General features: G+C 42.3%; 1 protein-coding gene across 6 annotated transcripts in view; it reads right to left on the bottom strand.

Annotated features, from left to right (window-relative positions):
- Positions 1-24647, bottom strand: part of Nos1ap (nitric oxide synthase 1 adaptor protein) — a 297916-nt gene that overhangs the window by 194735 nt on the left and 78534 nt on the right. For 4 of the 6 annotated variants that reach the window (XM_040287314.2, XM_040287315.2, XM_040287313.2 and 1 more), the window contains exon 2: positions 21703-21774. The exons of the other annotated variants lie outside the window; for them this stretch is intronic. In XM_040287314.2, coding sequence (XP_040143248.2) covers positions 21703-21774 — 72 coding nt within the window. The remainder of the gene's footprint in view (positions 1-21702; positions 21775-24647) is intronic. 6 annotated transcript variants of the gene reach the window in all.

Here is a 24647-nt window from a genome sequence, read left to right on the forward strand (position 1 = left end):
ATCAATGCTACCACCTAATTCAGAAGGTCCTTGGTAACTGTTATCTGGGGACAGCAGGTGCTTAAAAGGCTCCCGATACTGGCAACAACCTGGAGCAAACAGTGAACAAGTGAGAGCTGACACAGACTTAATCTTTTTAAATGAGGGGGAAATTATGCAAAATGAGGTTACTTAAAATGTAAAATATTATTTAAAATGTGAACCATTTAGATTATATTGAAATTGCAGTAATTCTTGGCTGGCCCACACTAAGTTAATTCACTATGATTTGTTGTAATTTTTGCAACATAACTACACAATAATATGACATCCTTTATTTCACCTCTGACTTTGACAATAATACTACTCAGAGGAGAATCTTTGCAAAAATTCTTTAAGGACTTCCCTTTGCTCAAATGTGTGTCTTAATATTCAAAGATATTCAAATCCTACTCTTTTGAAGTGGGTTTCCTGTCAGCATGTGGTTGTTTTTCCTCATCAATTATGAGCGGGTCTTATCCTGCCCAGTTCTCATTTGTCTGTAGAGAGGTGTGAACAGTTCCCCAGCATTCCTTTTATTGACTACCTATAATCCTACATCTTTTACAATATTTGCATTTTACTCTGAAATATATTTGCATGAAATTTGCATCATATTTCCAGATCTGAAAGCATAAGACTGGCTGACAGGCCTTGAGAATGGACAAAAATAGATGTTGCTTTTAAGAGGAGAATGACCGAATGGGTACTGTTTTAGTTTTCAAATGGTGCATAATAAATGGCCATAAACTTCACGGCTTAAAAGACACACATTTATTATCTCCCGGAGTCAGGGGTCCAGGCATCGTTTACTGGGGTCCTCTGTCCAGGATGAGTGTGGGTGTGGGGGGCCGTGCTGAGGATTGAACTCAACCACTGAGCCACATCCCCAGCCCTATTTTGTATTTTATTTAGAGACAAGGTCTCCCTGAATTGGTTGGCGCTTTGTCTTTGCTTAGGCTGGCTTCTTTTGTGATCCTGCTGCCTCAGCCTCCCCAGCCACTGGGATTACAGTCTTGTACCACCACGCCCAGCTGCCCAGGATCTTTTAAGGTTATAATCACAGTATCCACTAGGCTCTGTTCCCTTCCAGAGCCTGGAGTCTTGTTCCAAGTTCACACAGTTGTTGGGAGAATTCAGTTCCCTGTGGCTATAGGAGGGAGGTCCCATTTCTTTGCTGGCAGTCAGCAAGGGACCATTCTTGGCTCCTAGAAGCCCCTATAGCCCCTTTCCACATGGCCTTCTCACAACATGGGACCATACTTCTTTGATGCCTGCAAGAGCTGCTCTTACTCTGTCTACTAAAACAGAGTCTTAAATAATATAATATAATCATGGAGAGGATTGTATTTGGGCATAATGCACTGGGGGTCAACTTAGTGTGAATTCACCATCTGGTCTATTTTTATAAGTGATGAGCTCATGAGTGAATATGTTGTCAGTATGACCATTGTTGCTTTTCTAGCACCTCATAATTCAGAAATCCAGATCCTAAATACCTGTATAACCCTGATCCTTATCTTCCAGATCTATCCTCCCTACTGCCATGGCTCCACTGCCAACATTCTAGACAGAACTAATGAAATGGAATCCAGTCTTGCTCTCCTCCTAATCTACCCTCTGCCCCTACAGAGAGCAATCTGTAAAGCTCACTCTATTTCTCCTCTCCTAATAATTTGTAAGTAGCTCCCTACCACTAGCAGTTTGAGTCAAAGCTTTTTAGCAGGCAAATCAGTGTCTTCATCATTTAGTTTTTAAGTACTGGGAATTGAACCCGGGGATACTCTATCACTGAGCCATATCCCTGATGTTTTTGTTTTTTGTTTTTTTTTTTTAATTTTTTGGTATCAGGGATTGAACCCAGGAGCTTAACCATTAAGCCACATCCCTAGCCCATTTTTATATTTTTTATTTTGAGACAGGGTCTCACTAAGTTGCTGAGGCTGACTTTGAAATTGTGATCCTCCTGCCTCAGTCTCTCAAGTAGCTGGAATTACAGGTGTCCACCACCACACTGATCAATATTTTCTTTATAACTCAGACTATAGGATGTGTCACTGGCAACAGAAAACAGATGAATACATTATGGCTCAGAGAAGGTTATTCAACTTCTCTCTGTTTTGGTTTCATTGTCTCTAAAATAAGAATAATAGTGAAACAAAAAGAAGCAAAACTAGACGTATTATTACCATATCAATACAGCAATCATACTTCTTGGTATTTTCCCAAATGAAATGGAAATCTATGTCCACACAAAAACTTGCACACATGTTTATGGCAGCTTTATTCATAATTGCCAAGCCCCAGAAGCAACAAACATGTCCTTCAGGAGGTGAATAAATAAATAAACTGTGGCACATCAAACAATGGAATATTAATCAGTGCTAAAAAGACATGAGCTATCAAGCCAGAAAAAGACATAAAGGAAACTGAAATGCTCATTACTAAATGAAAAAAAAAAAACAATATGAAAAGACTACCTGCTTCATGATGCCAACTATATGACATTCTGGAAAAGGCAAAATTATGGAGACTGTAAAAAGATCAGTGGCTGCCAGGGGCTGGCAGGGGCGGAGGTGGTACAAGAGAGACGATATCAAGGCAGAGCAGAGGATTTTAAGACAGTGAAAGTATAGCATACTTTATTTCTTACTTACTTTTGTTTGCAGTACTCAGGATTGAACCCAGGGCCTCACACTGCCAGGTAAGCACTCTACCACTGAGCTACATCCCTAGCCCTTCTTATTTTTTGATACTGGGTCACACAGTTGGCCTCAAATACCTGATCCTCCTGTCTCAACATCCTATCACTAGGATTACAGGCATGTGCCATTGTTGAAATGAATTTTGAAGCTGGGCACAGTGGTGAATGCCTATAATTCCAGCAACTCAGAAGGCTGAAGCATTTAGATCACAATTTCCAGGCCAGACTCAGAAACTAGCAAGACCCTGTTCCAAAACAAAAAACAAAAAGGAGGGTAGATGTGGCTCAGTGGTACAGCACCCCTGGATTCAATCCCCAGTATTAAAAAGAAGGAAGGAATGAAAGAAAGAGAAAAAGAGGAAAGAAAAGAGAAAAATGAACGAGCTTAAAGAATACAGACCAGGCAGGCAGGAAAGACACAGTAGAAATTCCAGAAAGAAAAAAAATGTATAAAGGCAGAAGGGCAAGGCAAACAGGACACTACACATTGAAAGACAGTATGTAACTCATTGGCCAGAGAACTGGGTATCTCTGGAAGTGAAACAAAATGACTTTGAAGAGGCACAGTGAAGCTAGACCAGGGAGCCCCCTAACCACCAGCTGAGGACTCCGTATTCATTCATGGGCAATGGGGAGCCACTGAAGGTTTTCCAGCAAAAATAAGAGAGATTTTAGTAGATCCAAAGTGGTATGCTGTGTGGACAGGAGGAGCCCTCCCTCCAGCCCTGCTTATGCACAGTTGTCCTCTGCAAGGACAGATGCATGCATGCCACATGCATACAGTGGTCCTGCATGTGCATTGAGGACAGCCTCCTCTCCAGGAGCAAACACAATGGATTATTTTCCTTCTTTGTTTGTTTGTTTTACTTTTTTTTCAGTACTGGAGATCTCTCGAATGCTAGATAAGCACTCCACCAATGAGCAACATCCCCAGCCTGAGGACACTAGATTCTTAAAGAAGCTGTCTGAAGGGCTGGAGTTGTGGCTCAGATGTGGAGTACTTGCCTGGCATGTGTGAGGCAATGGGCTGATCCTCAACACCTCACAAAAATAAATAAATAAGACAAAGGTATTATGTCCATCTACAACTAAAAATTTTAAAAAATAATAATAAAAATAAGAAGTTGTCTGGGTATTTGAGTGTCCACCATGCAATTAAATGCAGGTTTCTGGGAATGGGTTTCTTCAGTGAAAATCATAAATCAATATGATCTCTTTCAATAAACAATCCAATTACCAGCTCCTCATGAACCCCCCAGTAGCGTGCAGTTGTTCAGTTTAAAGGCAGTCAAATTCTTACTTAAATTAAGTGTCATCCCTGCTAAATGAAGACCAGATGTGCAAACCAGCAAAGAAGTCTAATCAGGTTTGGAGAAAGGATTTCTGTAAATGAGAAACCTGTGGGGGTGAGGAGGAACCTGGGTCAGGGGGTAGTAGGTTCTAAGGAGAACAATCCAACTGGGGCCCCAAATCAAGTCAGGTCACTTGGCGAGGAAAGGCTGAAAGCAGCCCCAAATTCTTTCCACAGAGGATCTTCATCTGGAAGCAGCCTCTGATATCTTGTGAGGCAATTAGAATTTCATCACTCAAAAATCCCAGCCAAGGGAATCAGACCTTTATTTTAATCTTCAAGTTCCTGCCCAGTTCCTGAAGTGGGAGAGAACCTTTTTAAGACTCACACCAAACAGGGCCAACCCAATCCAAAGCAGGTGGTTTGGGCCCTCAAACCTGAACCAAGACTGCAACGCAACCCTTATTGCCTCTGCCCAGTAAGCTTCCTATTCAACAGGAAACAGAAATTTATTACACCATAGAAAGAATACAGAAATTTTGAAGCCTCTCTTTTATGTATCATCTAACTCTTTCTACCCGACCACCAATCCCCATAGTGGGGATTGAACCCAGGAGTGTTCTACCACTGAGTTACATCCCTAGCCCTTTTAATTCTTTATTTAGTGAGAGATAGAGTCTCGCTAAATTGCCCAGGCTGGCTTCAAACTTGCACTCCTCCTGCCTCATCCTCCTAAATTGCTGAGATTACAGGCTTGTGACACCATTCTTTGTATCTAAGTTTTTCAATGGAGGAAGGGAGGGAGGGAGGGAAGAGAAATGGTAAGGAGAGGGAAAGGCAGAGAGGGGAGGGACAGAGAAAAAGTGTTCAAGAACAACCCTCCCTCCTGCCCATGAGCCTCAGTACAGTGACAGCTCCTACGTCGCTTGCACATGATTTTCAGGCCTTTACTTTTCCAAGTGATCAAGCAATCACTGCCTAAGACCCTTCTCCCCATGCAGCCTGACTCTATTCATCAGCTCTTTCTGTACCTGTACCAACTGATGTCACAAAGCTTGGCCTAGGACCCAAGACAAACAGGTTGGTTTGGAAGTCCATACCTGAGCAGTCTGGCTTAATCAGCAGCTCAGAGAAGGGTGGAAGGCCCGGGACTGGTTTCAACAGGATGGAGCAAAAACTACTGCTGGTTCCATGCAGGAAGAGGCCCAGGGAGAGAGGTGAGGCTATACTATGCAGTGTCTCAGAAGCAGAGAATCCCAAACAGGATGATAAAGTGGTGTTTTTTTTTCTTTTCTTTTCTTTTCTTTTAAGTATGTTACTAAGGATCGAATCCAAGGACACTCTACAATACAGCTTCATCTTCAGCCTTTTTTTTATTATTATTTTAATTTTGAGACAGGCTCTCCCTAAATTGCCCAAGCTGGCCTCAAACCTCAACTTCCTCAGCTTACCTAGTAGGGGAGTAACAATCTCTATCTGCTTTAGAGAGACAACCTAGCAGGCAGGAGCCCAGGTTCTGGAGAAGAGGTGAGCTTAGGCAAGTTGTTCAAGCATTTCTTGAACAACTTGAATTCGAGATTTGCTACAAGCAAAATGCTTAGAGAAGCACTAGTGATCTAACAACTGACATTGACACAGACATGCTATATCACTAGTACTTCTGAACTAATAACCTGAATTCTGATGTGGTTCATCAGTGTCACCCAAGAAATGAAACTGTTTCCTCCCTGTACTTTCCTTGTTTTTTTCATGAAGCAACTTTTAGGCTCATATCTCTTTAAAAAAGAAAAAAAAATCTGAGGAGTAATCAAGCTAATATTTTTATACACACACACACACACACACACACACACAACTGCACACAACTGACAGGAGTGGTGGTAAAACCTTGTAATCTCAGCAATTCAGGAGGCTAAGGCAAGAGGACCTCAGGTTCATGTTCAGCCTGGGCAACTTAGATTAACCCTATATAAAAGTAAGAAATTAAAAAATGAACTGGGGATATAGCTCAGTGGTAAGGCACCTCTAGGATTAATAAGAAAGAAAGAAGAAAGAAAGAAAGAGAGAGGAAGGAAGGAAGAAAGAAAGACTAATATTCTACATTTTTTATTTTGAAATGATCTCACCAAGTAGCCTACAATGGCCTCAAATTTGTGCTCCTTCTGTCTCAGCTTCCCAAGTAATTGTGATTACAGGTGTGCACCACCATGTCCAGCTCAAAATAAACCATTTAAAAAAGGGATGATATTAAATTCAGTGGTAAAGCACCCAGAATTTAATATCCAATACCACCAAAAGAAAAAAAAATAGCAACTAGTACACATCCAGAAGTAGTAAAAATGCTTTATCTTCCAGCTCCTCCTGAGCCAGGATAAAGAAAAGATCCACTTGGGTTAACAAGTGACAAAAGTAAGCAACAAGAGGATAGGATGCTGTCAACAAGGCCGCGATACCAGGCCTGGGTTGAGCTGCTCGGGAAGTGCCTCTTCCCCAGAGAGGCTGTCAGTGGTCAGGTAGAGGGCGGTCCCAGGGGTCCAGATGGAAGCAGCAGCTCACAGCAAATGCAGGGGCAGGAGGGAGAAAAGTCTGGGGGTTTTGGGGAGGGATCAGCCTGCCTCAGGGCAAGATGGGGAAATGGGCTCCCACAGGGAAATGAGTCACATGTGAACCTTGGAGCCAGGAGCAGGTGATGAAGTCACTCAGGACGTGGTCCTGGGCAAGCAAGGAGCAAAACCAGGACTCTCCAGCCCAGGGCCAGGTTTTTCCACTATGCAGGCCTGAGTCTCAGGTAACTAGAGGAGAAAGGAGAAAAAGATGTTGGCATGACTGTTTTCATAGGACAAATCCAGGATTTAAACAGGCACCACCTATTTAACCAGCCCTAGGGCAACGAGAAGAAGAACAGTGGCAAAACAGAGTGCCAACTCTTCCCAGGATGGTTAGTGGCTAAGGAGACGGTGTGAATTGCTAATATCACACTAACCAGGGTGATTTCCACTGGTTAGACAGCAGGGTTCAGCACACTGTAGAGAAGTGGTCTGTCATTCCCACAGCCAGCCAAGGTGCAGCTAAATACCTCCCCAGGGAGTGGGGAGACAGTGCAGCCAGGGAGCCTGAGGAGCAGCAGCTGCCATACTATTTTGTGCACTGATTAAATGCCAAAGGGCTGGGTGCTATAGGGAATAGCAGGGACAGCAGCTCTCTTCTCTACAGGTTTTCCATCTACCTTTTGAGCGTACCCAACTCATTCCCAGAGAAACACCTCCAAGTGAGGGACTTTCCACCCAGTAAGTATCCTCACCGAGGAGGTTTGTGCTGCCAGTTCTCACTGCTGCATCCAGCTGCTACCTATCAGCACAGGTACTTGATAATTTGCAAAGCCTCCTATGAAGTATCTCATTTAACTCTCGTAAAACAGCCACTAGGGTAACAGGGCAGAGGGGGACCCTCACTTTATAGGTGGGAAGACTGAGATTCAGAGAAATGAATATGCCCAAAGACACAGTGTTGGAGAAGGAAAATAAAAGGACTTCCATTTCCACATAAAGAATCATTCAGGACAGATGCAGTGGGGCACGGCTGCAAGCCCAGCAACTCAAGAGGCTGAGAGTCAGGGCATCACAAGTTCCAGGCCAGCCTCAGAAACTTAGTAAGACCTTCAGGAACCTAGCTAGACCCTGTCTCAAAATAAAAAGGGCTGGGGATATAGCCCAGTGGTACAGCGTCCCTGGGTTTAAGCCCAGTACCCCACCCCCAAAATCATTCATAAGGAAATATGCACCAAATGACAGTGTCCCGGGATAACTGAGAAAGGTTTTTCTCTAGCCATACACGTTAGGGATGCAGAGGGAAGGTGTGAACATCCACTGGGTATTTATTAGGGCCAGCCATGCATGGTGCTAAGGACCTGACACCATTATTACATTAATTCCAACAAGAGTGATATCTTCTCTACATTACAAAAAAAGAATAAGCAGTTCAGCAATTCGCTCCTTGGCTTTCAAGATGATTGTCACAGTCTTTGTCCTCAAGGAGACAAATGCATTGTGGCAAATGCAGAGACATAATTCTCTATAGATGGTAACATAAAAGAAGGGCAAGCTACTTTGCAGGCAGCAGAGAATGCTTCTAGAAGACATGAAAGCCTGAACAGCTCATGAAGGACAAGAGGTTGAGCTGAGTCCCGAGGAGACATACTTGAGACACCCTGAGAAGGGGGTGCTTCCCAGACAGCAGGAAGAACAGAAATAAAGGTGGGTCCCAAGAGGGCACATACAATCACAAGGAACTGTGCCAGACAGAACCCTATAGGCCTTGCTCAGAGTTCAGAATCCAGGATGGAGGTGATGAACACCCCCAGATGGTTTTAAGCAGGACAGTGCCTTAGAATTACCTCTAGAGGGCTATGGCAGATGTCCATGTGATAAAATAGCAGGGGCCTCCACTTGGAGGGCGGAGAGGGAGATACACATTTGAGAAATATTTTGAAGGCAAATCATGTGGGGTTTAGCGACAGAGAATAGTCTAAAGTAACCCTGGGGTTTCAAGCTTATATTCTTGGGTGGGTAAGATGTCTTCCAATGAAATAAACAGACATGAGAAAAAACACAGGGGAGAAGGTTCAAAGCAAAGAGGAGGCACTGCAGATATGATGAATTCTGTTTTTGACATACTGAATTTAGGGTGTCTTTTGGGACATCCAAATGGGGGTGTCACACAGGATAGATGAGTCTCAAGCTCTAAAAAGAAGTTTATAAAAATCAAGTAACGGCCTTATTTACATCTCGTGCTCTGCACTGCCTGGCAGTATTCCCAGACTCAAGAGAGATACAATCGGGGACATGAATGCTGCTGCTTGTGATAAAGCAAGAGTAGTCAGGATGCTCTCGTGGGATGCTGGACCAGGAGTCAGCAGCCTGGACTCCAACCTCAGTCCTCATACCACAACCACAACATGTTCACACTCTGGAGTAAATCCTACATTCCCCACTTACCAGCTCTGTGAGCTAAAACAAGCTATTTAACCTCTCTGGACCCAGTTTCCTCATCTATAAAATGGGGTGGTAATATCTATGCCACACAGAGTTGTTGTGGGGATCAACTAACTTAATACCTCTAAAGTGCTCTGCATGGAGCTTGCCACAGTAACACAGCACAGTGCGATCCTGATCCAACTCTGCTTGGTACCAGGAAAGACAATGACTACACAATTAGTTTGAGCAAGACATTTCACTTCTGTGAGCCTTACTATAAAACAGCCATAATATTTGCCTTTATGGATTACTAGAGACTAAAAGATAACAAGATATACAAATTCACTTAAACAATCATCAAGTGCTACATAAGTAACAAATGGGGCCCTCTCCGCAAGGAGCAAAGAAGTTTGTCCTCTTGGAAGCTGAGTTTTCAATGTACCATGCTAAAGATGCTTCCATCATGGCAGTACATCCTGTCCTAAGTATGTTGTTTTGGGTTCCAAGAGGAAACCAGTAAACTGCACATCAAAACCTATGTAATGTGCTAAGCACATAATATCACAGAAGAAATCCTTTTCAGCCATACAAAGGCATGAATGAACCCTGAAAACATGCCTAGTTGAACAAACAGATATAAGGAGAAATATTAAAGAAGACTTCACGTTTGCAAATCTCTAGATTAGGTAAATTCAAAGGACACAAAAGGCACAACAGAGGTTTCCAGGGCTAGGGGAGCAGGAAGGTACCATTATAGAGTTTATAGCAGGGGTGACGAAAAGGTTTGGGAATAGACAGTGATGATGGGTACAAAGCATTGTGATGTGTTTAATCCCTACTGACAAAATGGATAAAATAATTTATTTATGTAAAGCCAAGAAATTCATCAAAATAAGGAATAAATGTTCAGCACTACCTGTTGCAGATGCCTGGAATATGAACAAAGAATACCTAGAGGCTGGTTAGTGTAGCAGCAATGAACTAGCGCTCTGCATCTCCTCCTCCTGCAATGGATAAGCACTGTTGGTTTCAAAAGCCCCACCACCACCACCAAGCTTTAAGTGGGTCCGTGCAGGAAACTGGAGTGGGTAGGGAATACTCAAATGTTCCTATAGAAACTCAAGGACATTATTTCTTACTCTTGATCATAAAGGGTTGTAATAAAATAGGCATGTGTTTGGCTTTGATAACAACTCTGGGTTATTAACAGCTTTGCCCCAATTTACAAATCATTCCTCAATCACTCACCTCAGCAACAGAACTAAATTCATTATACTGACTGACTTTTCACTCTGGTGCAAATTCAGGGAAAGATCAACATATTTGCTCAAGTGTATTCAGGTATATAATAGGTTCTTAGAGTCTCTTGAAGTGTAATTCCTGGGATTTAATTCCTAAAAATAATCTTCCATTCTCCTTCAGGCACATGTGCCTCCATTCACTCTAAGCTTCTGGCTATTCCTTGAACCTGCAAAGTTTATTCCCACCCCAGGGCCTTAGCACTTGCCAGGTCCTCTGTCTGGAATACTCTCTTCCTCAAGATTCCTATAGCTCACTCCTCTTTTCATTCATATCTCTAACAGACCCTTAGTGTCACCATGACACAGAGGCCTTCCCCAACAGCTCATATAAAAAAAATAACCCACCCCCCTAACTTATGGCATCTAGTCTCATGCCCTGCTTTACTGTTCTGCAGGAAGTCACCATAATATGTTTAAGCCTCTTCCAACCACCAAAATAAAATAAGCTTCATGTGGACAGGGATCCTGCTTCCCCAGAGCCTAAAACAATATTAACTCAAAAAAAGAATGAGGTTGGATGTGGTGGTGCACCCTGGTAACCCCTAATACTCAGGAAGCTGACACAGAAGGATCACAAGTTCCAGTCTGGACAATTCAGTGAGACCCTTTCTCAAAATTGTGTGTGTGTGTGTGTGTGTGTGTGTGTGTGTGTGTGTGTGTGTGTGTGAGAGAGAGAGAGAGAGAGAGAGAGAGATATGCTGGGGATTGAACCCAGGTATGCTTTATCACTGAGCTACATTCCCAGTCCTTTTTATTTTTTATCTTGAGATAGGGTCTCACTAAGATGTTAGGGGTCTTGCTAGTTGATGAAACTGGCCTAGAATTTGTAATCCTCCTACCACAACCTCCTGGGTCACTCGGATTACCAGCATGAACCATGGTAACCAGCTCAAAATAAAAATTTTTAAAAGAGCTGGGATGTAGTTCAGTAGTGAAGCACTTGGCTAGCAGACATGAGGCCCTGAGTTCATTTTCTAGTACCAGAAGAAAATGAAAAAAAGTCAATACATTTTTTTTTTAAATAAGTGGGTAAAAAATTAATTAGGGGCGAAGTGGTGCACGGCTATAATCCCAATAACTCAGGAAACTGAAGCAGGAGGATTACACATCCGAGGCCCAACCTGGCAACTTAGTGAGACCCTGTCTTAAAATTTTTTAAAAAAGGGCTAGGGATGTTACTTAGTAGTACAGAACCCCTGGGTTCAATGCCTCGTAACACAGACACAGACACAGACACACACACACACACACACACACACACACACACACACACACAGCATCTGCTCACACACACACACAGCATCTGCTCACACACACACACAGCATCTGCTATCAGTTTATCAGTCTTTATATTGATAAGGATGCTTTGCCCCACTATCTCTGAGAAAATACTGATTTATTTCCTTCAGATGAGAAAATAGCCATAATCATCCTCCCACACAATGCTCAATCCACATCAAGTGTTTTCTAAAGTTTGGTAAAGTTGAATCCCCTTTTTAAAAAAGTGTTTGAATGAATAAACACTGCATAGTATGCCAATACTACAGAATATTATTCAGAAAAAAAAGGAAATGAAGTACTGACCCATACCACAGCATGGATGAACTTGAAAACACAAAGCCACGTGAAAGATATCAGACACAAAAGGCCACATATTATATGAGGCCATTTATATCAAATGTCTGAAAGAGGCAGATCCATATAGACAAGATGTAGATTAGTGGTGGCTTAGGGCTGAGGGCCCAGGGACATGGGGAGATGACAGATTAGACGTGCAGATCTGGTTGAAGTGTAGCTCAGTGGTAGAGTGCTTGCCTAGCAGTCAATCCCCAGCAATGCAAAAGTATAAAAATAGAGGTGCAGAGTTTCATTTTGGGGTCATGAAAATGTTCTAAAATTGATTGTGGTGATTGTTGCTTAAACTACGAATATATACTAAAGCCCAAATGAATTGTATTCATTAAATGGTTAAATTGTACAATATGTGAACTGTATCTCAATAAAGCCATTGCCCGAAAAAGGGCTGGCAAATCATTTAAATATAGAAAACATAAAACTAGACATAAACTACTTATACATATAGGCTTTATACAAATTTATAAGTTAAACACAAATTAAATAACCAATAAATTCAAATAAAGTTCCAATGTCAGAGAAGACATTTTTTATAAAACAAAATATCACCACTCTCAACAGGAATATGGCAGTAACTTTACCTACCTCTCTGCCCCACTCCCACCTACATACTAAGAATTGAACCCAGGGACTCTATCACTGAGTTACATCCCTGGTCTTTTTTTTTTTTTTTTTTTACTTTTTAAATTGAGGCAACATTATATTAAGTTGCCCAGACTGGCATTAAATTTGCAATCCTCCTGCCTCTGCCTCCCGAGTTTTTGGAATAATAGGCCTATAACTACCTCTGGCCTTTACCGAATACTAAGGTTTAGTGCTCAGAATTTCAAACAACAAAAACAAAAACAAAAAAAACTGAAAGTAATCAGAACAAACACCATCCATAAACAACTCAAGCAGTTGCACCATGTGGCTTGTATCAGCTCTGCCTACAGTATACGCACCATGTGCCAAATCCACTTTTCTGCCGCTTTCCTCTATTCCAAGTACAATAAGGTCTTAACCCATAACTCACAACTGTGCAAAAGCTAGGCATATGCCTCAGGCCATGTATTCATTACATACATCGTAAGAACCTTCCTAAACTAGGTGCAGTGGCACATGCCTGTAATCCCAGCAGCTCAGGATGCTGAGAAAGGAGGATTGCAAATACAAAGCCAGCCTCAGCAATTTAGTGAGGCCCTAAGCAACTCAGCAAGACCCTGTCTCTAAATAAAATATTTAAAAAGACTTGGGATGTGGCTCAGAGGTTAAGTGCCTTTGGGTTCAATCACTAGTAAAAAAACAAACAAAAAAATCCTTCCTGTTCTTCCCTGAAAGGGCATAACAATTACAAAAGAACTATTTGGTGCCCACAGAAGCAGATACAAGCAAACACAATTTCGGAGGATAAAATCAAATGACACAGCTCAGTTATAAGATGGCACTTCCAACGGTCCAGAATAGGCTTACTTTGCTTTCCTTGTATTAGGATCAAAAGAAAACGCAATGTTTTAAAATTCTTATAAACAACTCTCAAATCTTAAAATCCGTAAATTCCAAGAGAGCCACAGAACCCATTTTGAGAAACACTAATCTACAGACTGGTTAAAGAAAATAAGTATGTGGCCTCAAAGTGAATAAATGTCTTTAGTAATAGCTAACTTTTATCAGGTGCTTACGTGTGCCTGGCAGCCAACTTGTATGGTTTCTTGATCCCCCTGTCCTTGCCCAATACACAGTAATTAGGAAGCAAAGGAACCGTTATTTATGGTGTGGAATCCACGTGCCAGGTACTTCACCCACATTTAACCGTAAAATCCATTTGCCAAAAAGATATTATCTCAATTTTATTGATGATTAAACGAAGATGGATGGGTTAAGAATTTTGTCCAAAGCCATTCAGCTAGTAAACATAAGGACTGGGGTTTGAACTTAGTTCTTTTTGATTCTAATACTAGAGCGCCTTATTAAAGACTAATACTAATACTAATACGCTCTAATACTAGAGCGTCTTTCCAATTCCTGCTAGAACCCTAATGCTCTAGCCCCTTTGTGGAAGGTAAAATAATCCCCCCCCCAAAGGTGTTCGTGACATAATCCCCAAAACCCATGAATGTTACTTTATATGACAAAATGATTTTGCAGGTGTGATTAAATTAAGGACACTTAAGTTAAAAAACGAAGGTGGGGGGAGGCTTCTCTGAATTTGGGGAGGAGGCAGTCACAAGGGTCCATATAAGTGAAAAGCACAGGCAGGAGACTTAGGGGATAAGACAGGAAGCAGGGATCAGAGGGATATGAAGACAAAGGGAGCCAAGAACCAAGGGATGCGACAGACTCTAGAAGCTCAAAAACCCAAGGAGCAGCTACTCCCTTTGAGCTTTCAGAAGGAAAGCAGCCCTGCCAACCCCTTCAGATTAGCCCATCTCAGACTTTTGACCTCTAGAACCACAAGATAAAAGACTTGGTGGTGTTTAAAGCCACAACCTTGGTAGTAATTTATTACAGCAGCATAGTAAAGTAATGAGGCCCTGCCAACACAACGAGCAAGAAATTGGTCACAACCCTTCAGAGGTGCATTTGTCAACTCTGAACTTCAGATAAAACAATTAACACACTTTACCCCAGTATCCCATGTACTATATTTGCCAAATGTTCTATTTATAGGATGGCTTATATATGTGAAAGATACTATATTGTCCCGTGTCCTATTTATAGGACAATCTATTTTCATCCTTAATGACAAGAAAGGATATCTTAGTTCCAGATTATGATTTCCAACCCATTTGAAGGCACTTGTGTCAATTTCATTGAAATATTCCCAGGACTGAAAACTCAGATGAGTGAAGCAGAAAAGGGGAATCAGGGAAGGGAGGGGGAGAGGGAATGGGCTACTGGGGACTGAAAGGGACCAAATTACGTTACATGCATGTGTGAATGTGTAACAACAAAGCCACTGCTCTGTATAATAAAAATGCACCCAAAACTTATAAAAAAGAAAAAGAAAGAAAACTTGAGATTTAATGGGTTAAGGACAGAGGAGTAAAGGGTGCTGAGGAACGACAGCCACCTTGGAGAAAGTTCTAAAAAGGGACAGAGTGACTTTGGGACAAAGCCTCCAAGAAGTGGTCAAACTTTCTCAGCTGAATGTGTGGAGAGAGGCCGAGGCCCACTTCCAGGGGAAGGACAGAGGCATGAAGACAGAAGGCAGCTACAACTCTAGTCTTTGCGTCCACCCAGCCAGCCATCCCTGGGTTGCTCCCAGGAGCATTTCATCCATGGTTTCCAAGAGAATGCCCGGAGTCAGGGCCAGGGATGTAGCTCAGTGGTAGAACACTTGCCCGGCATGCTGGAAGCCCTGTCAACCCCTGATACTGCTGAAGGGCGGGGAGTAACCAGAGTCTTTTCTTTTTTTTTTCCCCATATTTTTATTTTCCTTGAGAGAAATTTCTGGAACACTGTACAATACTAGAAGAGAGCTGCAGGAAAGGAAGGACTTGGCCAATTCCTGGTCACCAGACCATTCCGTTCAAGGCCATGGACCAATGCCACTCCTAAGAGCCACATTGGTATAATCAAGTCATGTTAAATAGGAAACTCTGGTACCCAACTGCACCATTTTGAAAGCCATGTGCAGTATAGACAAGAGCGTGCCCAGCCCACATCCAAAAGATCCACACAGGAGACTAAAGCTCTGAGTGTCACCTGGCCACTACCACAAAGCCCTCCAGTGTCACACCTGTACAGGTCTCCAGGAAGGCTGTATCACATTCTACTGCAGGGATTTGTCCCCTGGTTTTTCCAAGGCCAGAAATATGGGCATTAACCACCTAGGACAGTGTACCCTTTAACAAGTTGCAAGGTAAAAGAGGAAGTACCTGCTGACAGTTCGGCTCCACCAACCAGAGCCCTAGGCCAAGCTACAGAACTGGTCCAGTCTGACTTCAAAACAACTCAGTGACACCTCCCTTGGTTTCACTGCCTTATGGTCACATGTATATCGATAAAATTAATTTACTCACTCAGTTGTAATTTGCCAGGTGTTGTGGCACACACCTATAACCCCAGCAATTTGGGAGGCTAATGCAGGAGGATCACGAGTTTATGGACAGCCTCAGCAACTTAGTGAGACCCTGTCTCAAAATAAAAAATATAAAGGGCTCAGGGTATATAGCTCAATGGCAGAATACCCCTGGGTTCAAGCCCCAGCACCACAAAAAATAATAATCATAATTTGCTCAGTCACTCAATCAATGTCTACTGAACACAGACAGGACATGTGCCAGACACTGGGAATATAGTTGCTCCTAGTGCCACCAAGGGAGGATTGTGGTACCTCAGCAAAAGAGAGGACACGATGACCTATTCAGAGATGCCTCCCCAAGGAAGGGGTGTTTTCACTAAAACCTGAAAAAAGATACTGGCTGGAAAGAGTATCTAGATGAGGCAGCTCAATATTTCTCTGAATATTTATCTGCATTTATGAAATGCGTTGAGACCCAAAGGAAGGTATAAAAATGATACCAATGAATACAAATAGCCCTTTATGGTTTCTAAAGCATTTTTTCACCCTTATCCCAGATTCAACAATAGCACCAGAGAGACGAACAAGAAGTGTCATGCTCTCTCTTATAAACGAGAGAACTGAGATGAACAGCAGCTGGATGCCTCACCAAGGTCACTCAGTAAGTCAAGGAGAAGACTCAACCCCACTCTCATTACTCCTCACTGCCAGCTCTTCTGATGACACAGCACAGCCTTCCCAAGGAAGCTGAGAAGTGAAATGACAGCAGCTGGTATTAAAACCTGGGAACAGGCCACGTGTGGTGGCACACTTCTATAATCCCAATGACTCAGAAGGCTGAGGCAGGAGGATCGCAAGATCAAATCCAGCCTGGGCAACTTAGTGAAACCATGCCCCCAAATAAGAAATAAAAAGGTCTGAGAATGTGGGTCAGTGGTAGAGCACCTCTGGGTTCAATTCACAGTACTGCTACCAATCCCAATCCAAAATTTAGGAACAAAGACATACACAGGTCAGGGACTCTGTTAGGCACCAGAGATTCAAGATGGCTATGTGGTACCAGGAAGAAACTAAGTGGATAAATTTATCAGAGCTTCTTAAAATGTAGCTTCCCCACCCCAACCTAGACTCTACCCCTGCTTTTTGTTTTTTTCCCAAATTAGACCTTTTTAACTTCTGCTTCTCTGACAATTTCCTCCTTCCAGAAGAAGCAGGTCCTCCCTGAGCTGTGACAGTCCCATTCAGGAGCTACTTGGCTGCAGCAGCTACTAATCACCAACTTCATTCCTTAGTACCCCCACAAGGCCTTCCAGTCTCCCAAAAATTCAATTAGATCTTCCAGTTACATAGTTCTTTCTTCTTTGTTTTTTTGGGGGGATACTGATTGAATGCAGGGGTTACAGGCACAAGGATGCAGCTCAGTTGCACACTTTCTTTACTGCTTGCCCTGTTCCTAATAATATTCATAGCTCTTCATGTGCCTGTCTCGCATGCTGAGTACTGCTCCCATCAGGGCACAGCGTGGAAAACAAGAACTCAAAGATACCTGACACATGATTGAACACACACACACACACACACACACACACACACACACATATTTATATGGAGGGTAAGCCAGGCCCTTTCTTCCCTCTCTGCCTATCTCTCATAAAGTAAATTAACAAATAGGAACACACTGGACTGATAAAGTGAAATAATATATGCAAACACACTTTTAACATCATGAATGTGGGAATTACAAATATATATGAATATAGTAGTCCCTCCTTATCTGTGTTTTTTATTACCCTCACCATGAACCAAAACTATTAAATGGAAAATCCTAGAAATAAATAATCCAGATGAGCATTGGCACATGGCTATAATCCCAGTGATTTGGAAGGCTGGGGCAGGAGGATTGCAAGTTCTAGGCCAGCCTCAGCAACATAGCAAGACCGTTTCAAAATAATAATAAAAATGGCTGGGGATATAGCTCAGAACCCTTGGGCTTCAACCCCCAGTACCAAAAACATAAAATAAAAAATAGATCATAGAAAGTAGAAAGGTGGTTCTCAAGGGCTGGGGGAAGGGAGAGGGAATTATATTTAATGGGTATAGAGTTTCAGCTAAACAAGATGAAAAAAGTACAATAGTGTAAATATATATATAAGAATAAATATATATATAAGAAATTATTCCCAAGACAGATAATATTCTTTCAGAATATCAAGAAGGTAAAGAACAAATGAGAAATAAGAAGAAGGAAAAGGAGAAGAACCAGTCAATAACACAGTCCGTGTATTTAGCTCAGAGTCCACACTGGGTGCTAGGAAGAGGAAGGAGCAGAAATATATCAAACTGCAAGAGCCCCGGCTCCAGGGAGGAATATGCACACCCTCAGGCAGAAGCCCTCGCTCTCTCAGTGCTTCTACCTCTGGAAAACAGGAAAACAGGGGTGGTCTTCACGCTGCATCACAGCACCGTGCTCCAGTCAGGATCAGAGAGACCAGCATCTACACCATATGACAAGACACACACAGCTCACACATAACTCTCTGTGACTATCACAACTGCTGATCTCAGAGGACTACCCACGGCTCTGGCCAAGCTCTGAGGCCTGTGGCTTCAGAGCCCACAAATGCACCCAGCAACCAAAGCCAGCGGTGTCCTGCCCAATGTTACCCTGGCACCCTTTGATATGAAAGGATCACGTCAGAAATAGTCCTTTACACAGAAATTCCATGCCCTAGTTCTTGACAGCTGTAATTACAGCCCAAACAGCTTTTGAAAGGGAAAGAAAAAAGACACAGAGAGAGAGGGGAAAAAAAACTAACAGCCTGGACTTCGCAGTGAATTGCAGGGTTTGGTTAAGACATGCAATCAGAGCACTTGCTGTTAATGGTGGTCAGTATAAACAAAAGACTGGACAGCGGACAGCCAGACCAAACAGCTTTCTGGCCAATTAATCTCTCCCTCTAACTTAATGAGCTGCTCATTAAGTGCTGGAAGCAGCTCTAGGGAAGGGGCCTACAAGAAGAGGCACGTGGGCTGCAAGAACTGGCAGGTGATAAACAAAGAGGAGACAGAGGCCACGGTCCAGTCCCAAACGTCTCCAGATCCCATGTCCAGTCTTCTCTTGCTTCCAGGTGATGTTTTCCTGTGCTTCTGTTTATTCTGAAAAGTTGTGTTTCTAGCTGGGCACAGTAGTACATGCCTGTAATCCCAGCTGATGAGGACTCTGAATCAGGAGGATCACAAGTTCAAGGACTGCCTGGGCAATTTAGCAAGACCCAGTCTCAAAATAAAAACAAAAAGGGCCAGGGTATGGCTCAATAGTAAAGACCCTCTGGGTTTAACGCCCAGTACTGCAAAAATAAATAGATAGATAGATAATTAAAAAGGTGGGGGTAGGGGAGTGGCTCAGTGGTAGAGAACCTCTGGGTTCAATCCCCACCAACACCACCAAACAAACAAACAAAAAAGTCAAAGTTGTGTTTCTGCCACTGACTCCCTTTTTGGAGAGTTGCCATGTCCTAATTCTTGGTTCTCCAGCTGGTATCATGACTCATTCAGTATCACAAAGAGCCTCAAGCAGGAGTTCAAAGGGGACATTGAGTCTTAGGTGTGAATCCCATCTATACCTGTTCGCAGCAGCATGAATTATTTAACGTTCCCAAGGTTTCGTTTCCTCATCTGTAAAATGAAAAATAAGCTGGGTACAGTGGTGCACACCTGCAATCCCAGCAATTCAGGAGGCTGAGGCAGGAGGATCACAAGTTTGAGGTCAGCCTTAACAACTGAGCAAAGGCCTTAAGCAATTTAGTGAGACCTTGTCTCAACATAAAAAGTAAAAAGCACTGGGGTGTAGCTCAGTGGTAAAGTGCCCCAAGGTTAAAGCTCCAATACCAAAAATATTTAAAAAGTAATAATAATAGCCTCACCCTATGTAGTCAAATAGTAAATAATAAAACATTGTTTTAATATCAAAACACCTAGCAAAGCACTTGATAATAAGTAGCTATTACTACTAGTAGCTACTATTTGTAGACATATTACTTTCATGAAGAGAGTGATATTAGCAACATATTCCATCCTCAAACACAAATAAAAGAAGGACTTTATTTGATTGACATGCCAGCTACAGGTCAAGCCCTTCTGATCATAACAGCAACAATCCTAACAGTGGAAACACTCCCAAATATTCCCTAGACAAGGCTTTTGAGATTTAAAATTTTTTCAATTTTATTATTATTATTATTTTAAATTTTATTTTATACTGGGGATTAAACTCTGGGGCACTCTACCACTGAGCCACATCCTCAATCCTTTTTATTTTCATTTTGAGACAGGGTCTCACTAAGTTGTTCAGACTGGCCTCAGCCCTGTAATCCTCCTGCCTCAGCCTCCAGAGTCTCTTGGAAGACAGGTGTGTGCCACTGAGCCTGGCAAGCCTCTAGGATTTCTATCTCAGAAGGCAAAGGAACAGAAGAAGTGGTCTGGAAATACTGAGCAGCAAGCCTGCAACCTAAAGGATGGAAATTAGCATGTTCCCATGAGGCCAAGTGAAGAAATGCATTCAGGCCCTGTGTCTGCCCCTTCCTGGATCTCTGTGACACCCCACTATACCTTTCTGAGCTTAGTTAACCTAGAAAATCAGGGTGACATGATCCCCCCCACTTCACAGCTTGCTGTGAGCATTAAAGGAAATTCCTCATGTGGAAGTGCTTTGAAGCTACTTGCTCATAAGTCCATGAAAAACAGGATCGTTATAGGTAATACTAGTCTCAATGAATTTAACTTCATAATTTTAAAAAATGGGAGGATTTAGTCACTAAAAAATTATTTTGTTAGACTCACGAACTGCTCAGAAAAATAGCGGTGAACGGCTTATTTTACTCCCAACATTGCTGTGATTGAGTTGAAGTTTCTGCTGATCAGATGAAGAACTGACTGAAAACAAAACTAAGGTAGCAAAACAAAGGTCCAACCCCCTTTATGTTTTCCATTTAGTTGAGGAGATTTTTCCAAAGGACAACAAGCAATGAGTTCAAACCAGGCTCTATCCAGAGATGACTCAATCAGTCACCTCTGAAACCAATTTTCTTTAAAAAAAATAAAAAATCTTAATCCATTTGATTAATCCCAAACCTACCTTTAAACTGCACAGGTCTAAGGTAATTTCTCCTGTTTCAGTGCAGAGCACATGGATAACTTTCCTTCATGGTGGACAGAAGACAATTTGCTTCTCATTCAATCTCTGCTCTGTATACCAGAGGCAGAAAGCTATAAGTTGGAATTTACACCAAATTCTTCAAATAGAGTACACAAAATGGCAGGAGAGAATACACACAGAGCAAGCACCAAGGAAATTTGATTGAAATCTCAGTTATTCTTAAAAAGTCAAGCAAATCTCATATTCTACGCCACATAAACTACCTTTTTTCAAAAAAACATTTTGAGTCGATTATCAGCCAATTACTTTCCCTAAAATCTTTCAATATGAGCAACACTTGACCATTCTCCTTCGCTGTCTGACCAACCACCACTGTGTATCACAGCGTGCAGGCCACACCAGGGAAGATGGTACCTCTCAGCCAGCACATCCATCCATTTTAACCTTAGCCTTTTATCAGGACCTAATTCAGAATCACTTCCTGGATGATATAGGGAAAGGGGTCTGGGGCCTGCAAGTGTGTAGTCATCCAATCTGGCACCTCCAGCACCATCTGAAATGAACAGAAGCTAAGGTGCTTGAATTCTAGCTCCACACATCACCACCACCAACCACTCACCCGTATTCGTCTCATGGCAGCCACGATCTCCACCCTGCTGTTGGGTCTCGGCACATCTAGGCTTCCTACGTACTGTCGGGAAGAAGCAAACACACAGTGAGAAGAGGAAGAGCAAGTGTCCCTAACAACAGAATGTTAGTGATGGACAGCCCTTTGAAAGTCACCCAGCTCATCTCTCCGGTTTACAGATGAGAAAATTAAAAGCCAAAGGGGTGTTTTGTTGGGGGGAACTTTTTTTTCCCAATACTGGGGATTGAACCCAGGGGTGCTCTACCTCTGAGTTACATCCTCAGCCATTTTTAATTTTTACTTTTGAGACCAGGTTTCGCTAAATTGCCCAGACTGGCCTCAAACTTACAATCCTCCTGCCTCAGCCTCCTGAGTCACTAGGATTACAGGTGTACCACCACACCCAACTCATTTTCAGGTTCTTTCTAACTTTATAAAAAGCAACCTAATCAGATATTTCTATTTCCTTTTTTATCAGAGATGCAGCAGAGCACTGTGTTTAGCCAAGCAGGCTTCCAAATCAGAAAGGCTCCAGTGTGAAGATTCTCACCACTATTCTTATGGCAAGGCATTTCACCTCTTTTGTCTCAATTTTTCACCTGAAAGTTCAACTGCTTTAAAAATCTCTTATACAAAAATGCTTGACAAATATTAATGAGGGAGAGGGACATGGGTTGTGGTTATAGCTCTGTGGTAGAGCATGTGCTTTGCACTTATAAAGGCCCTGGGTTCAATCCCCAGCACTGCACTCCCCCCTACCCCCAGCCAAAGAAAATAAGACAGAAGCTACTTAATGGAACTTTATGAGCGAGCCCCAGAGCCCTAGATATATTAGAGACCTAATAACATTTGAATAAGTTCCTGACCATAGGAAAAGAATGTTTGCATTTTTAGTGGCACTAGGGATTGAACACAGGGACATGCTAGCAAGCACTCAACCACTGAGCTATATTTCCAGCCCTTTTTTATTTCATTTTTAATTTTTGTTTATCATTTACTTATTTTTGCAATACTGGGAATGGAACCCAGGGACATTCAACCATTGAACCACATCCCTGTCCCTACCACATTTTTTTCTTTTTTGATATAGAATCTTATTGCTAAATTGCTGAGCCTTGAACTTATGGTCCTCCTGCTTCAGCCTCCTGAGTTGCTGGGATTATACACATGTGCCACTACATTTGGTCCTACTTATTTATTTAAAGACAGGGTTGTCCAGGATGGCTTAGAACTTCCAATCCTCCTGGCTCAGCCTCCCAAGTAGTTTGAATTTCAGCCATGCATCACCACACCTGACTTTAATAGTTTTTATTAAAATATTTAACCTGATTATACTTTTATTTTTAAAACCAAATTACAGGGCTGGGATATAGCTCAGTGGCAAAGCATCTGCCTTGCATTCGCAAAGCCCTTAGACCCCCAGTTCCAAAAAAAAAAAAAAAAGAACCCCCACCAAAACCAAATTACATATTTCTTGCCATAAACAATTCAAATAAGTAACAGAAATATGCAGAGCAAATCATTAAAGTTCCCCCTCCCAATAGTTATTGATGTACTTCTCTCTTTATATATGAAGAACATAGATTCATAGAAACAAGGGAGATTTATTCTATGTAAAAAGGTTCACATTATACTGTTCTCCAACATGTTTTTTGTTTCTGTTTTTACTTTTAGTATAACCTGGGCATCTGTCTACACCACTGCATACAGGTCAATCTCATGCATGTAATAGTTTCCCTACTGATGAATGATGATCCCTATGATGATCCCTTAAGGCAATGCTACTATGCTTCCATGATGTCACCTTTTCTATACCTCTTTGAGCTCATCCAAGTAGCTCTTTAGGCTGAATTCCTAGAAGTGAGATTGCTGGATCAAAAGTATAGATAATCTCTAGATATCATTCCTTATAAGGATGAAACAAAAAAGAGGACATTCCAACACATAGACACATATGAAGCATATAGATTCATTGAGATTTGCTTTTCTTGTTTATATACAAATCACATAAAAATAGTATAAGAGATATCCAAGAAATTAACATCCTCAGAATAACTTTAAGTCTACCAAGCAAAGACTGCATTAATAGGAAAGACAAGAATAGGACCATCGCAGGGGACCATTGCAATTGTAATCCCAATGACTAGAGAGACTGAGGCAGGAGGATCACAAGTTCTAGGCCAGCCTGAACAACTTAGTGAGACGTTTATCTCAAAATAAAATAAAAGGCTGGGAATGTAGTTCAGGGATAGAGCTGCCCTGGATTCAATCCCTAGTACTGCCAAGAAAAAATAGGAGGGCCATGTGTGCAGGAAAGTTATTTCCTGTAATTTTGGAAAAATAAAGTTTTTTCCCCACATTTGGAGCTAAGACCTGGTGCCAGTAAGGAGAATTTCAAAAACTAAATACTGCAAATGGATTTCCCCTAGTATTGATCAGTGGTTTGTGCTGATACGGTAAAGAACATGATTCTGAGCAGCTAGTGAGCTGGCCGGTAAGCAGCATGCCCCCGGGGGACAGCACCACCATGGCACACAGAGAGCGACACGTTTATTGATAAAGGACCTTACAATTCACCAGGGTTAAGACAGCCCCTAGATCCAGTGGTGTGGTCTGATTTAACTACGATTGGCATTCTCCCGCTGAGCTCTGCTGGGGCCACGCGGTCTGTCAATATGTCACTGACCCACACAGCCAGGAATGACGTGAGGCCCTGGTTTGTGATTGCCCAACTTCAAAGGTCCAGAGGGCAGTTTCCACACTCCTCCTCTGGAATGCCACATGGCTGATCTCTCCTGCCCTGAACTCTGTATAATCAGGAACATGGGCCTTTAGGGGCTTGTGTTCCCCTCCGCCATCACATGAGCGTCAGGACCTCAGGACTGAGCAAGGTCATCTGTTATGGAGGAGCGCGGAAGACAGTACCATCCTCCCAC

This window comes from Ictidomys tridecemlineatus, chromosome 11 (genome assembly GCF_052094955.1).
Source record: "Ictidomys tridecemlineatus isolate mIctTri1 chromosome 11, mIctTri1.hap1, whole genome shotgun sequence".
NCBI lineage: Eukaryota > Metazoa > Chordata > Mammalia > Rodentia > Sciuridae > Ictidomys > Ictidomys tridecemlineatus.